This window comes from Oncorhynchus clarkii, chromosome 1 (assembly GCF_045791955.1).
Source record: "Oncorhynchus clarkii lewisi isolate Uvic-CL-2024 chromosome 1, UVic_Ocla_1.0, whole genome shotgun sequence".
Classification (NCBI taxonomy): domain Eukaryota; kingdom Metazoa; phylum Chordata; class Actinopteri; order Salmoniformes; family Salmonidae; genus Oncorhynchus; species Oncorhynchus clarkii.
In genome coordinates this window covers 8,658,190-8,675,280 of record NC_092147.1, presented here as the reverse complement: position 1 = coordinate 8,675,280, position 17,091 = coordinate 8,658,190, and the positions used below count along the sequence as shown (strand labels likewise).

Below are 17,091 nucleotides of genomic sequence, written 5' to 3'. Positions count from 1 at the left end.
CCTGCACAGATTCTGTCAGACCTGGGTCCTGACAGTAAATTTCATTAAGACAAAAATAATGGTGTTCCAAAAAAGGTCCAGTTGCCAGGACCACAAATACAAATTCCACCTAGACACCGTTGCCCTAGAGCACACAAACAACTATACATACCTCGGCATAAACATCAGCGCCACAGGTAACTTACACAAAGCTGTGAATGAGCTGAGAGACAAGGCAAGAAGGGCCTTCTATGCCATCGAAAAGGAACATACAATTTGACATACCAATTAGGATCTGGCTAAAAATGATTGAATCAGTTATAGAACACATTGCCCTTCATGGTAGTGGGGTCTGGGATCCGCTCACCAATCAATAATTCACAAAATGGGACAAACACCAAATTGAGAATCTGCATGCAGAATTCTGCAAATTTATCCTCTGTTTACAACATAAAACACCAAATAATGCATGCAGAGCAGAAGTGGGCCGATACCAGTTAATGATCAAAATCCAGAAAAGAGTTGTTAAATTCTACAACCACCTAAAAGGAAGCAATTCCCAAAACTTCCATAACAAAGCCATCACCTACAGAGAAATCAACCTGGAGAAGAGTCCCCTAAGCAAGCTGGTCCTGGGGCTCTGTTCACCAACTCAAACAGACCCCACAGAGCCCCAGGACAGCAACACAATTAGACCCAACAGAGCAAACGAGAATGCTGTCTGGCCCTAAACAGAGAGTACACAGTGGCAGAATACCTGACCACTTTGACTGACCCAAAATTAAGGAAATCTTTGACTATGTACAGACTCAGTAAGCATAGCCTTGCTATTGAGAAAGGCCGCCAAAGGCAGACCGAGCTCTCAAGAGAAGACAGGCTATCTGCACACTGCCGACAAAATTAGGTGGAAACTGAGCTGCACTTCCTAACCTCCTGCCAAATGTATGACCATATTAGAGACACATATTTCCCTCAGATTACACAGACCCACAAAGAATTTGAAAACAAATCCAATTTTGATAAACTCCCATATCTATTGGGTGAAATACCACAGTGTGCCATCACAGCAGCAAGATTTGTGACCTGTTGCCACAAGAAAAGGGCAACCAGTGAAGAACAAACATCGTTGTAAATACAACCCATATTTATGCTTATTTATTTTCCCTTTTGTACTTTTAACTATTTGCACATCATAACAACACTGTATATAGACATAGTAAAACAAAATGTGAGTGTAATGTTTACTGTTAATCTTTTATTGTTAACTTGTGTTTATGATCTATTTCACTTGCTTTGGCAATGTAAACATATGTTTCCCATGCCAATGAAGGTCCTTAAATTGAAATTGAGAGAGAGAGAGCTCTCACTGTTGAGTAAAATATTTGATAAAGGCATGCCTTTCCTATAAAGGGGAGAATTCATGAACTGATAAAGTTATTTTCTCCTCATGTGACACCTAAAAGCACTACCTTTAAAGTAAAAAGGAAGGAGAACCCCTGAATTGCGGTTGTTTGACGATGAATACGTGAGAGCAAGCTTGCTTAAATCGGCAATAAAATGACACCCAGACCAGCTGTGCATGAAAGACCTTGAAATAACTTTTCCTTTCATCGATGACAGGGGTAATAGTCATTACACTGAAACAAATGAGTTTCTAAAACGGCCCGGCTAAAGATATCATAACTGAGTGTGCAACATAAAGCACACCATAGCATAAAATATGCATCAATGAGCCATTGTGTAATATTGTCACGGTGCTCAGCCTAAGAGACTGTAAAGGACAGAGAGATCGTGCCAGCCATTTGCTTAAAAAAAAGTAATGGTGTCAGATTTAGTGCTGTCCAATGAAGGGGCCTGACACTTACTCTAGGATGTCATGCTACTCCTGATTGGCCTGTATCTCTTCTCTTTCTCCACATTGTACAGTCATCCTGTAATGTTGTCCTACAAATGAGAATGCACTTACTTACACCTATGGGATCTATGCTAGTCCTATCCAGTCCGTACACCTATGGGATCTATGCTAGTCCTATCCAGTCCGTACACCTATGGGATCTATGCTAGTCCTATCCCGTCCTTACACCTATGGGATCTATGCTAGTCCTATCCAGTCCTTATAGTCTACCTCTCATATCTGCCCACAGTTGAGACACGAGACATCCTACGTTGGGAGCCCGGGGAGCCCGCCAGGTGGCTCTTGCCCTTCAGCAGGTGCTTGTACTTGGAGTTGTGACGGAGCCAGCGCAGCAACGCCTCGCATGCATCCTGCCTCATGCCCGTGTTGGTCAGGCTCACCGCCAGGGCCATGAGGGCTTGGAGGTTATTGGGGTGGAGCTCGAGACACCTGGAGATACAGAGAGAGGAGGCCAAGGGTGGGTTAAGGGTGGTAATTAGTACTTCAAAGGGTTTGACAGACACTAATTGGAACAGGGAACATCAGGAGGCACCTAATGATGCCTGGGGTCAGGTGGCAATGACCACTCACCCCAGATATATTGCCTTCAAAAGCATTTGTTCGTAGGAGTTACTTTGGTGCGTAGACTTGAAATTGCTGTTGCTACTGTTCACATTTAAAGTTAACCGTAGTGTCGCTGTTGCATCAGAGGAAAATAGCACTATGTTGGACAAACACTAAGGATTAGAGAGCACTCAGGGATGAGCCAAAAACAGATTTAGCTTTCATCAAGATAATGTTTCACTGAGATGTGTGACAGACTGACAGTCAATGCTTCAACTTCCTTAAAAGCTTGTAATGACGGGAAAACCAAATCATTTCTGTCAGACTTGCTACTGTGCCATGGGTCACTGGCTGCTATATAAAGTTTGTATACGATAGGTATGCTGTGCAAACGCTCCGTTCATCGTTTTAAGATAAAAATCTGCAACTATTTTTGTTGTTGTTGCCGTTATATGTTTTCCTCAGAGTTCTCTAATCCAGACAGGAATACACATCAACAATGGGCCTGCATTAACTGTCAGCTAAAACACATAATGGAAAATAGAAGCAGTGTAGCATTAATAATAGCAAAGTGCTGGATTTCAGGGGATTACAGTCATTCTGAGAAGATCATTTTTTTATTTTTTATTTATTTATTTATTTTTTTTGAATTTTACCCCTTTTTCTCCCCAATTTCGTAGTATCCAATTGTTGTAGTAGCTACTATCTTGTCTCATCGCTACAACTCCCGTACGGGCTCGGGAGAGACGAAGGTTGAAAGTCATGCGTCCTCCGATACACAACCAACCAAGCCGCTGCTTCTTTAACACAGCGCACATCCAACCCGGAAGCCAGCCGCACCAATGCGCCGGAGGAAACACCGTGCACCTGGCCACCTTGGCTAGCGTACACTGCGCCCAGCCCGCCACAGGAGTCGCTGGTGCGCGATGAGACAAGGACACCCCTACCGACCAAGCCCTCCCTAACCCGGGCGACGCTAGGCCCGGGTTAGGGAGGGCTTGGTCGGTAGGGGTGTCCTTGTCGCCCCACGGACCTCCCGGTCGCGGCCGGTTACGACAGAGCCTGGGTGCGAACCCAGGACTCTGATGGCACAGCTGGCGCTGCAGTACAGCTGAGAAGATCATTTAAAAGCTTACGTTTTAAACCATTGGTTTTAACACCAATAATTAATTAACTCAAAAACTGTTGATTTACTTTTAGTAAATCAACAGTTCTATTGTAGGTTAGAAAGATTTTGTTTAACAAGTAATATATATATATATATATATATATATATATATATATATATATATATATATATATATATATATATATATATATCTTTAAATATGTATAAAATTGTTGCCACCCCTGAATATTCTTAGAAATAAAAATTAACTAAATTAAATCTGCATTAACATTCCACTTTTTAAAATTAATCTAATTTTAAGGAACTGTATTGTGGCCTTCCATTGCTTCCTGTTTCACTGGGGTATAAAAATGAGGTAATGCAATTGTAAAATCTCTTTGTCAAATAACATCTAATTGTATTTGTCACATGCTCCAAATACAACTGGTGTAGACTTTATCGTGAAATGCTTATGAGCCTTTTCCAACGATGTAGAGTTTAAAATAATAATACAAATAAAATAGTAACACAAGGAATAAAATAAAATACACAAGAATGGAGCTATATACAGGAAGTACCAGTACCAGATCACTGTGGAGCTATATACAGGAAGTACCAGTACCAGATCACTGTGGAGCTATATACAGGAAGTACCAGTACCAGATCACTGTGGAGCTATATACAGGAAGTACCAGTACCAGATCACTGTGGAGCTATATACAGGAAGTACCAGTACCAGATCACTGTGGAGCTATATACAGGAAGTACCAGTACCAGATCACTGTGGAGCTATATACAGGAAGTACCAGTACCAGATCACTGTGGAGCTATATACAGGAAGTACCAGTACCAGATCACTGTGGAGCTATATACAGGAAGTACCAGTACCACATCACTGTGGAGCTATATACAGGAAGTACCAGTACCAGATCACTGTGGAGCTATATACAGGAAGTACCAGTACCAAACCACTGTGGAGCTATATACAGGAAGTACCAGTACCAGATCACTGTGGAGCTATATACAGGAAGTACCAGTACCAGATCACTGTGGAGCTATATACAGGAAGTACCAGTACCAGATCACTGTGGAGCTATATACAGGAAGTACCAGTACCAGATCACTGTGGAGCTATATACAGGAAGTACCAGTACCAGATCACTGTGGAGCTATATACAGGAAGTACCAGTACCAGTTCAATGTGCAGAGGTACAAGGTATTTGAGGTAGATATGTACATGAAGGCAGGGTAAAGTGACTAGGTATCAGGATAGATAATAATAAGGTATTTGAGGTAGATATGTACATGAAGGCAGGGTAAAGTGACTAGGCATCAGGATAGATAATAATAAGGTATTTGAGGTAGATACAGTATGTACATGAAGGTAGGGTAAAGTGACTAGGCCTCAGGATAGATAATAATACGAGTAAAATAAAGAACAGACTAGCAGCAGCAAGTGATTAGTGTAAAAAAGTGTATGTGAATGTGTTTGGGTTTTGTGTGGCAGTGTCAATGTAACTGTGTGTCTATGATCTATCCATCACAGAAAAAGAGAAGCGTTGAAGGGAAAATAACCACCTGGTGACCCGATCGTTTGTGTCCTTTCCCCTGGCCATCCAGACTAGGGGAGAATGGTCCGTGACCAGGGTGAAGTGGTAATACTTGCGAATGTCTAGTGCCCACTTCACCGCTAGACATTCTTTCTCAACAATAGAGTACTTTTTTTCTCTAGGTATCAGCTTTCGGCTGATGTACATGATGGGGTGCTCCTCCCCATCGTGTGTCTGGGACAGAAAAGCCCCTAGTCCCGTATCACATGCATCCGTCTGGACCACCATCGGCACCTGGAAATCGGGCGTTACGAGAATCGGATGGGAGCACAGCGCTTCCTTCAGACAGCTGAACGCCGCTTCTGTCTCGTCCGTCCATTTCACTGTTTTCGGGGGGCGGGCCCTGGTTAGATCGGTGAGGGGGGACGCTATAGCCGCAAAGTTGGGGATAAATCGGCTATAGTATCCTGCCAGTCCCAGGAAGGACTTGACCTGTGTCTTGGTGCATGGAACGGGCCAGTCACGTACCGCGTGAACCATCCTCTCCTGGGGCTTGACGTTCCTCCGTCCGATCAAATACCACAGGAACTCCACCTGTGGAGTCCACATTGAGTTGTCCCAGCTTCTCTATCACCTTGTATCACCTTGTGCCATGTTGCCAGGAACTTACTTTCGGCCGTGGGGATTAAGACCAACACCCTGTCTCCCACCTGGAATTCTCTGGGGCTGGGCTCCCCGATTGTAGACCTGGTCGGGTTGGGCCTTCTCCATATGTTCCCTCATGACTGGCCATATGGCTGTCATCCGCTCCCTCATCGTCTCTACGTGCTCTACCACACTGTGTAAAGGGGTTGGTTGGCCTTCCCACACCTCCTTGGCGAGGTCCAGTAGGCCGCGTGGCCTCCTCCCGTAGAGGAGTTTGAAAGAGGAAAACCCAGTGGAGGACTGGGGTACTTCTCGGATTGAGAACATTAGGTGGGGTAGTAGCTGGTCCCAGTTATTCCCGTTCTGCTCGATGACCTTCCGCAGCATTTTGTTTGAGCGTTTGAGCGTCCGGGCAGCTGCAACAGTAGTCTTCCACGGCCCTCCTCATCCCGAGGTAGTGGAACCGGGTGGCGATCCGTTCCCGGGTCTTCTCCATTCCCAGTTGTGCCCCAACAGGTGGGTGTGGGCCAGCTGAAGAATGGTTCCCATGTACCGTCGGGGCAGCAACAATACCTCTCGAAGTTCCCCCTGTTGGCATGACACCTGATACAAAAGGTTATTCTTGATTTGGAACTGGGGGTATCGCCAGTCACTCACCCCCGGAAGTAGCTGTCCATCCACTGCTATCACTTGGGATGCAGCGGCTTTCAAGTTCGGTACCTCCCACTGGGCCGTCCCGAATTGTCCACCTCAGTTGGTCCCCAGCAGGGGTCTAGACTGGCCCCTTGCAATCGAGGAGGGGGAGGCTGGGCTCCTCCTCCAATAGTCCCCCAGGGGGGTCAGGTTCCAATGCCCCTTCAACTCCGGACCCGTAGATACAGGTTGGTCAACCGGTTGCTTCCGGGCTGCACAGGCGATGGGTCATCCCCGTTCTCTTTTTCGGCCGGCTCGTATCTTTTTCTTCAGCTCGTGCCCCCATACAGCGGACAAACAGAGGACAATCCCGTCCCACTAAGAGAGGTACTGGCAACTCTGGTACTGCACCCACCATCATCTGGCAGCTCCCTTGTGGCATCACGATGTTGGTCCATACAGTTGGATACCGTTTTTTGTGTCACCGTGAACACAGGAAATGGACATCTCACTACCACGTTCGGTCTCCCAGTTCAGCAGGCTCGTGGTTACGAGCGTAACCATACTTCCGGAGTCTAATAGAGCTTCCGTGTCGTGTCCGTCAATCTTCTCTGGGACCATGGGTGCAGTTGATTCGTGGTGCATCCAACAGGAGGTGGCATAGTTCACGGCGTGACCCACCTCGCCTCCGGGGCTTGCTGATGTCATCGAATCCTCTCGAGCCGGGCAATTCCAGGCAATGTGCCCCCGGGCGGCACACTCAAAACATCTCCTTTGGTCCCCATCTACCTGGGGTCGTCGTTGACGGGTCGGCCCTTCCCCAGCCGTCTCCTTCCGAGCTTGCGGTCCTTTGACCCTGCCGACTGTCGGTTCGGGGTACACAGCGGTGGAGCTGTCTTTAAATCCCCTCGAACGGGTCGCCGACTCCCTGAGTGTTCTGATGCATCTCCACTGCTCCCAGGAGGAAGGTCTGGGGTGCGCATAGACTCGCTGCCCTCTTCATGTCGTGGGGTAGCGCCCGTAAGAAGCGATCCAGGACCACTTTGTCGAAGATGGGTACGTCGTTTAGGAGCCATATCCTGGTGATGCACAGTAGGTCGCTAATCTGGGCTCAGGGGGATTCATCGGGTACGAACCTCCAGTCGTTGAACAGTTGAGCCCGATGGGCCAGGCTTTACCCGTAGCGGCTGAGTATCTCCCGTTTGAGTCCGTCGTAGTTAGCCGCCTGTTCGTCGTTCAGGTCCCAATACGCCTTTTGGGCATTCTCAGAGAGGAACGGAGCCAGAAGACTTGTCTACTTCAGCCTTGGCCATCCTTCCCATAGCGCTGTCCGTTCAAACGTACAGAGGTATGTTTCGATGTCATCGTCGTCTGTTAGCTTGTTTAAAAACTGGTTGGAGAGCCCGTCGAGACCTGGCACATCCAGCAGATGGAGCCTTCGCCTCGTGAGGTATACTCCATCTGTCACCAGGCCTCGACGAGTTTCCGCCTGGTGGCTGACCTGCTGTACGCCACAGTACATACCCCAACCAGAAGCCATGGATTACAGGCAACATCCGTACTGAGTTAAAAGGTAGAGCTGTCGCTTTCAAGGACCTGGACTCTTACCCGGAAGCTTATAAGAAATCCTGCTATTCCCTCCAACGAACCATCAAACAGGCAAAGCGTTAATACAGGACTAAGATTGAATCCTACTACACCGGCTCCAACGCTCGTCGGATGTGGCAGGGTTTGCAAACTATTACAGACTACAAAGGGAAGCACAGCCGCGAGCTACCCAGTGACACGAGATTACCAGACAAGCTAAATCACTTCTATGCTCGCTTCGAGGCAAGTAACACTGAAGCATGCATGAGAGCATCAGCTGTTCCATACGACTGTGTGATCACGCTCTCCATAGCCGATGTGAGTAAGACCTTTAAACAGGTCAACATTCACAAGGTCGCAGGGCCAGACGGATTACCAGGACGTGTACTCCAAGCATGCGCTGACCAACTGGCAAGTGTCTTCAATTACATTTTAAACCCCCTCTGTCTGAGTCTGTAATACCAACATGTTTCAAGCAGACCACCATAGTCCCTGTGCTCAAGAACACTAAGGTAACCTGCCTAAATGACTACCGACCCGTAGCACTCACGTCTGTAGCCATGAAGTACTTTGAAAGGCTGGTCATGGCTCACATCAACACCGTTATCCCAGAAGCCCTAGACCCACTCAAATTTGCATACCGCATACCTACAGTTGAAGTCGGAAGTTTACATACACTTAGGTTGGAGTCATTAAAACTAGTTTTTCAACCACTCCACAAATGTCTTGTTAATTAACTTCTTAAGGCTGGGGGCAGTATTGAGTAGCTTGGATGAATAAGGTGCCCAGAGTAAACGGCCTGCTCCTCAGTCTCAGTTGCTAATATATGTATATTATTATTATTATCATTGGATAGAAAACACTCTGATGTTTCTAAAACTGTTTGAATGATGTCTGTGAGTATAACAGAACTCATATGGCAGGCAAAAACCTGAGAATAAATCAAAACAGGAAGTGAGAAATCTGAGGTTGGTAGATTTTCAACACAGTTCCAATTGAAATCCCATTGAGATATGAATGAAGTTGCACTTCCTAGGGCTTTCACTAGATGTCAACCGTCTATAGACATTTGAATGAGTCTTCTACTGTGTTGTGGGACTGAATAAGAGCAGAATGAGCCATGTGTCTGGCAGTCAGTCATTTCTTGGTCACGCGCATTCCACATGATATCCACTTGTGTTCCGTTGCTCCTCAAGACACAAAGGTATTCTCTGGTTGGAACTTTATTGAAGATTTATGATAAGAACATCCTAACGATTGATTCTTTACTTAGTTTGAAATGTTTCTTCAAACTGTAATATAACTTTTTGAAGTAACGCTAGACCAGAACGAGCGTTTGGATATGTATACTAAACGCGCTAACAAATGGAGGTATTTGGACATAAATAATGGACATTATCGAACAAAACAAACATTTAATGGGGACCTGGGATTCCGGAGAGTGCATTCTGAGGAAGATCATCAAAGGTAAGGGAATATTTATCATGTAATTTCTGGTTTCTGTTGACTCCAACATGGCGGCTAATTTGACTATTGTTCTGAGCGCCGTCTCAGATTATTGCATGGTTTGCTTTTTCCGTAAAGTTTTTTTGAAATCTGATACACCGGTTGCACTCTTGCTCCTACTTGAGATGCAGACGTCTCATCTAGACACCTGGAAATGCAAATGCGCTACGCTAAATGCTAAATGTACTCGTTAAAACTCAAACTTTCATTAAAACACACATGCAGGGTATTGAATTAAAGCTACACTCGTTGTGAATCTAGCCAACAAGTCAGATTTTTAAAATGCTTTTCGGCGAAAGCATGAGAAGCTATTATCTGATAGCATGCAACACCCCAATATACCTGAAGGGGACGTAAACAAAATAATTAGCGTAGCCGGCGCTACACAAAACGCAGAAATCAAATATAAAACATTCATTACCTTTGATGATGTCACACCCTGACCATAGTTTACTTTGTATGTTTCTATGTTTTGGTTGGTCAGGGTGTGATCTGAGTGGGCATTCTATGTTACATGTCTAGTTTGTCTAGTTCTATGTTCGGCCTGATATGGTTCTCAATCAGAGGCAGGTGTTCGTCATTGTCTCTGATTGGGAACCATATTTAGGTAGCCTGGGTTTCACTGTGTGTTGGTGGGTGATTGTTCCTGTTTTATTTTTATTTTTTTTATTTTTTATTTCACCTTTATTTAACCAGGTAGGCTAGTTGAGAACAAGTTCTCGTTTGCAACTGCGACCTGGCCAAGATAAGGCATAGCAGTGTGAACAGACAACACAGAGTTACACATGGAGTAAACAATTAACAAGTCAATAACACAGTAGAAAAAAAGGGGAGTCTATATATACATTGTGTGCAAAAGGCATGAGAAGGTAGGCAAATAATTACAATTATGCAGATTAACACTGGAGTGATAAATGATCAGATGGTTATGTACAGGTAGAGATATTGGTGTGCAAAAGAGCAGAAAAATAAATAAATAAAAACAGTATGGGGATGAGGTAGGTGAAAATGGGTGGGCTATTTACCAATAGACTATGTACAGCTGCAGCGATCGGTTAGCTGCTCAGATAGCAGATGTTTGAAGTTGGTGAGGGAGATAAAAGTCTCCAACTTCAGCGATTTTTGCAATTCGTTCCAATCACAGGCAGCAGAGAACTGGAACGAAAGGCGGCCAAATGAGGTGTTGGCTTTAGGGATGATCAGTGAGATACACCTGCTGGAGCGCGTGCTACGGATGGGTGTTGCCATCGTAACCAGTGAACTGAGATAAGGCGGAGCTTTACCTAGCATGGACTTGTAGATGACCTGGAGCCAGTGGGTCTGGCGACGAATATGTAGCGAGGGCCAGCCGACTAGAGCATACAAGTCGCAGTGGTGGGTGGTATAAGGTGGTTTAGTGACAAAACGGATGGCACTGTGATAAACTGCATCCAGTTTGCTGAGTAGAGTGTTGGAAGCAATTTTGTAGATGACATCGCCGAAGTCGAGGATCGGTAGGATAGTCAGTTTTACTAGGGTAAGTTTGGCGGCGTGAGTGAAGGAGGCTTTGTTGCGGAATAGAAAGCCGACTCTTGATTTGATTTTAGATTGGAGATGTTTGATATGGGTCTGGAAGGAGAGTTTAGAGTCTAGCCAGACACCTAGGTACTTATAGATGTCCACATATTCAAGGTCGGAACCATCCAGGGTGGTGATGCTGGTCAGGCGTGCGGGTGCAGGCAGCGAACGGTTGAAAAGCATGCATTTGGTTTTACTAGCGTTTAAGAGCAGTTGGAGGCCACGGAAGGAGTGCTGTATGGCATTGAAGCTCGTTTGGAGGTTAGATAGCACAGTGTCCAAGGACGGGACGGAAGTATATAGAATGGTGTCGTCTGCGTAGAGGTGGATCAGTGTGTTTTCACCAGATAGGCTGTTTAGGTTTTCATTACGTTCTTTATTTTGTAGTGTTTGTATTGATTCGTGTTTTACGTTTGTTTATTAAAACATGGATCGCAATCGACACGCTGCATTTTGGTCCGACTCTCCTTCTCATACGGAAAACCGTTACAGAATCACCCACCACCAACGGACCAAGCAGCGTGTCAACAGGCAGCAACAGCAGCGTAAAGAGGAATGGACATGGGAGGACATTATGGACAGCAGGAGTATGGACTATACTACTTGGGAGGAGATCGACAGGTGGGCGGCCGACCCAGGGAGAGTGCCGGAGCCCGCCTGGGATTCGCTGGAGCAGTGCGAGGAAGGTTATCGTAGAATGGAGGCGGTGAAAGCAGAGAGGCGCTGGTATGAGAAGGCAGCACGGCGACGCGGATGGAAGCCCGAGAGGCAGCCCCAAAAATTTCTTGGGGGGGGGCTAACAGGGAGTATGGCTACGCCAGGTAGGAGACCTGCGCAAACTCCCTGTGCTTACCGGGGGGCTAGAGAGACCGGACAGGCACCGTGTTATGCAGTGGTGCGCACGGTGTCTCCAGTGCGGGTGCATAGCCCGGTGCGGTATATTCCAGCTCCGTGTGTCGGCCGGGCTAGATTGAGCGTCGAGCCTAATGCCATGAAGCCGGCTCTACGCAGCTGGTCCCCAGTGCGTCTCCTTGGGCCGGCTTACATGGCACCAGCCTTGCGCTCGGTGTCTCCGGTTCGCCTGCATAGCCCAGTGCGGGCTATTCCACCTCACCGCACTGGCAGGGCGACCGTGAGCATTCAACCAGGTAAGGTTGGGCAGGCTCGGTGCTCAAGAGCTCCAGTGCGCCTGCACGGTCCGGTTTTTCCAGTACCACCTCCACACCCCAGCCCTCCGGTAGCAGCTCCCCGCACCAGGCTTCCTGTGCGTGTCCTCGGCCCAGTACCACCAGTGCCAGCACCACGCATCAGGCCTACAGTGCGCCTCGCCTGTTCAGCGCTGCCAGAGCCTTCCTCCTCTTCAGCGCTGTCGGAGTCTCCCGCCTGTTTAGCGCTGTTAGAGCCTTCCTTCTCTACAGCGCTGCCGGAGTCTCTCGCCTGTTCAGAACTGCCAGTTTGCAAGGAGCTGCCAGTTTGCAAGGAGCTGCCAGTTTGCAAGGAGCTGCCAGTTTGCAAGGAGCTGCCAGTTTGCAAGGAGCTGCCAGTCTGCAAGGAGCTGCCAGTCTGCAAGGAGCTGCCAGTCTGCAAGGAGCTGCCAGTCTGCAAGGAGCTGCCAGTCTGCATGGAGCTGCCAGTCTGCATGGAGCTGCCAGTCTGCATGGAGCTGCCAGTCTGCAAGGAGCTGCCAGTCTGCAAGGAGCTGCCAGTCTGCATAGAGCTGCCAGTCTGCATAGAGCTGCCAGTCTGCATAAACCTGCCAGTCTGCAAGGAGCTGCCAGCCTGCAAGGAGCCGCCAGAGCTGCCAGTCTGCAGGATGCCGCCAAAGCTGCCAGTCTGCAGGATGCCGCCAAAGCTGCCAGTCTGCAGGATGCCGCCAAAGCTGCCAGTCTGCAGGATGCCGCCAAAGCTGCCAGTCTGCAAGGAGCCGCCAGAGCTGCCAGTCTGCAAGGAGCCGCCAGAGCTGCCAGTCTGCAAGGAGCCGCCAGAGCCGCCAGTCAGCATGGAGCCGCCAGAGCCGCCAGTCAGCATGGAGCAGCCAGAGCCGCCAGTCAGCATGGAGCAGCCAGGGCCGCCAGTCAGCATGGAGCAGCCAGGGCCGCCAGTCAGCATGGAGCAGCCAGGGCCGCCAGTCAGCATGGAGCAGCCAGGGCCGCCAGGCAGCATGGAGCAGCCAGAGCAGCCAGTCAGCATGGAGCAGCCAGTCAGCATGGAGCAGCCAGAGCAGACAGTCAGCATGGAGCAGCCAGAGCAGCCAGTCAGCATGGAGCAGCCAGAGCTGCCAGTCAGCATGGAGCAGCCAGTCAGCATGGAGCAGCCAGAGCTGCCAGTCAGCATGGAGCAGTCAGTCAGCATGGAGCAGCCAGAGCTGCCAGTCTGCATGGAGCAGCCAGTCAGCATGGAGCAGCCAGAGCTGCCAGTCGACCAGACTCTTCCAGATCTGCCAGTCGACCAGACTCTTCCAGATCTGCCAGTCGACCAGACTCTTCCAGATCTGCCAGTCGACCAGACTCTTCCAGATCTGCCAGTCGACCAGACTCTTCCAGATCTGCCAGTCGACCAGACTCTTCCAGATCTGCCAGTCTACCAGACTCTTCCAGATCTGCCAGTCGACCATACTCTTCCAGATCTGCCAGTCGACCATACTCTTCCAGATCTGCCAGTCGACCAGACTCTTCCAGATCTGCCAGTCGACCAGACTCTTCCAGATCTGCCAGTCGACCAGACTCTTCCAGATCTGCCAGTCGACCATACTCTTCCAGATCTGCCAGTCGGCCAGACTCTGCCAGTCTGCCAGACTCTGCCAGATCTGCCAGTCGGCCAGGATCTGCCAGATCTGCCAGTCGGCCAGGATCTGCCAGATCTGCCAGTCGGCCAGGATCTGCCAGATCTGCCAGTCGGCCAGGATCTGCCAGATCTGCCAGTCGGCCAGGATCTGCCAGAACCGCCAGCCAGCCAGGATCTGCCGGATCCAACTACCTGCCTCAGCTTCCTCTCAGTGCTGAGCTTCCTCTCAGTGCTGAGCTTCCTCTCAGTGCTGAGCTTCCTCTCAGTGCTGAGCTACCCATCAGTCCCGAGCTACCTCTGTCCCGAGCTGTCCTTCTGTTCCGAGCTGCCCCTCTGTCCCGAGCTGTCATTTAGGAGGGTAACCTATCTAGGGACGCTAAGGAGGTGGACTAAGACTATTATGGAGTGGGGTCCACGTCCAGCGCCAGAGCCGCCACCGCGGACAGATGCCCACCCAGACCCTCCCCTATAGGTTCAGGTTTTGCGGCCGGAGTCCGCACCTTGGGGGGGGGGGGTACTGTCACACCCTGACCATAGTTTACTTTGTATGTTTCTATGTTTTGGTTGGTCAGGGTGTGATCTGAGTGGGCATTCTATGTTACATGTCTAGTTTGTCTAGTTCTATGTTCGGCCTGATATGGTTCTCAATCAGAGGCAGGTGTTCGTCATTGTCTCTGATTGGGAACCATATTTAGGTAGCCTGGGTTTCACTGTGTGTTGGTGGGTGATTGTTCCTGTCTATGTGTTTTCACCAGATAGGCTGTTTAGGTTTTCATTACGTTCTTTATTTTGTAGTGTTTGTATTGATTCGTGTTTTACGTTTGTTTATTAAAACATGGATCGCAATCGACACGCTGCATTTTGGTCCGACTCTCCTTCTCATACGGAAAACCGTTACAGATGATATTATTTGTTGGCACTCCTATATGTTCCATAAACATCACAATTGGGTCTTTTTCCCGATTAAATCCGTCCATGTATGCCCAAAATATCAATTTGTATAGCCTGTCTGGTTCAGGAAAAAAGCTCTCTTCCAACACGCAACGTAATTTTTTAAAATGATATAAGTTGCCTATATTCTTTGACAAAACACTTCAACCTACTTTTGTAACCCAACTTTAGGTATTTGTAAACGTTAATAAGCGATCAAATTGATCACTGGGCGATCTGTATTCAATAGCAGCTACTCAAGAAAACAATGTCCTTTTTCTCTCTTCCAAAATCGATTGCTGTATGCTGGACGGAATGAAGGATCTATTTGTCATTACACAGAGGATTTGTCAATGAAAATTACGTTTTTGGCTACATCGTGTGGAAGTTGTAGGAACTGCAAGCTCCCTGCTATATATTTTTGCTTGCCATACACAACTCAGAGACTGGCGGATTAATACTTTTCTGTGGTTTTTGTGACCAGGTTTTTCTGGGGATTTCGCTTGCTGTTCACGTTCTGTTATAGTCACAGACATTATTTAACCAGTTTTAGAAACTTCAGAGTGTTTTCTATCCACACATACTAATCATATGCATATACTATATTCCTGGCATGAGTAGCAGGACGCTGAAATTTTGCGCGATTTTTAACAGAATGTTCGAAAAAGGAGGGGGTAGACTGAAGAGGTTTTAAGGAGAGGTATATTTATAATTCCATGTGTATAACTTGTATTATCATCTACATTTATGATTAGTATTTCTGTTGAATCGATGTGGCTATGCAAAATCACTGGATGTTTTTAGAACTAGTGAACGTAATGTGCCAATGTAAACTCAGATTTTGATATAAATATGAACTTTATTAAACAAAACATACATGTGTTGTGTAACATGAAGTCCTATGAGTGTCATCTGATGAAGATCATCAAAGGTTAGTGATTAATTTTATCTCTAATTGTGCTTTTTGTGACTGGCTGGAAAAGCTTTGGCTGGAAAAATGGCTGTGTTTTTCTGTGGCTTGGTGGTGATCTAACATAATTGTTAGTGGTGCTTTTGCTGTAAAGCATATTTGAAATCGGACACTGCGGTGGGATTAACAACAAGATTACATTTAAAATGGTGTGAGATACATGTATGTTTGAGGAATTTTAATTATGAGATTTCTGTTGTTTTGAATTTGGCGTCCTGCACTTTCACTGGCTGTCATATCATCCCGTTAACGGGATTTCAGCCCTAAGTTAACAAACTATACTTTTCACAAGTTAGGACATCTACATTGTGCATAACACAAGTCACTTTTTCCAACAATTGTTTGCAGACAGATTATTTCACCTATAATTCACTGTATCACAATTCCAGCGGGTCAGATGTTTACATACACTAAGTTGACTGTGCCTTTAAACAGCTTGGAAAATTCCAGAAAATTATGTCATGACTTTAGAAGTTTCTGATAGGCTAATTGACATCATTTGAGTCAATTGGAGGTGTACCTGTGGATGTATTTCAAGGCCTACCTTCAAACTCAGTGCCTCTTTGCTTAAGATCATGGGAAAATCAAAAGAAATCAGCCAAGACCTCACACAAGTCTGGTTCATCCTTGGGAGCAATTTCCAAACACCTGAAGGTACCACGTTCATCTGTACAAAGAATAGTACACAGGTATAAACACCATGGGACCACGCACCTGTCATACTGCTCAGGAAGGAGACGTGTTCGGACTCCTAGAGATGAACGTACTTTGATGTGAAAAGTGCAAATCAATCCCAGAACAACAGCAAAGGATCTTGTGAAGATGCTGGAGGAAACAGGTACAAAAGTATCTACATCCACAGTAAAACGAGTCCTATATCGACATAACCTGAAAGGTCGCTCAGCAAGGAAGAAGCCACTGCTCCAAAACTGCCATAAAAAGCAAGACTACAGTTTGCAACTGCACATGGGGACAAAGTTTGTACTTTTTGGAGAAATGTCCTCTGGTCTGATGAAACAAAAATAGAACTGTTTGACCATAATGACCATCGTTATGTTTGGAGGAAAAAGGGGGAGGCTTGCAAGACGAAGAACACCATCCCAACCGTGAAGCACGGGGGTGGCAGCATCATGTTGTGGGGGTGCTTTGATGCAAAAGGAACTGGTGAGGAAAGAGGAAGGAAAACAATGTGGATATATTGAAGCAACATCTTAAGACATCAGTCAGGATGTTAAAGCTTGGTCGCAAATGGGTCTTCCAAATGGACATTGATTCCAGCATACTTCCAAAGTTGTGGCAAAATGGCTTAAGGACATCAAAGTCAAGGTATTGGAGTGGCCATCACAAAGCCCTGACCTCCATCCTATAGAAAATGTGTGGGCAG

General features: G+C 47.0%; 1 protein-coding gene across 1 annotated transcript in view; it reads right to left on the bottom strand.

Annotated features, from left to right (window-relative positions):
• The window catches only part of LOC139414968 (PEX5-related protein-like), a 199,280-nt gene that overhangs the window by 22,169 nt on the left and 160,020 nt on the right, over nt 1–17,091 (bottom strand). Inside the window, exon 12 of the mRNA XM_071162650.1 lies at nt 2,105–2,323. Coding sequence (XP_071018751.1) covers nt 2,105–2,323 — 219 coding nt within the window. The remainder of the gene's footprint in view (nt 1–2,104; nt 2,324–17,091) is intronic.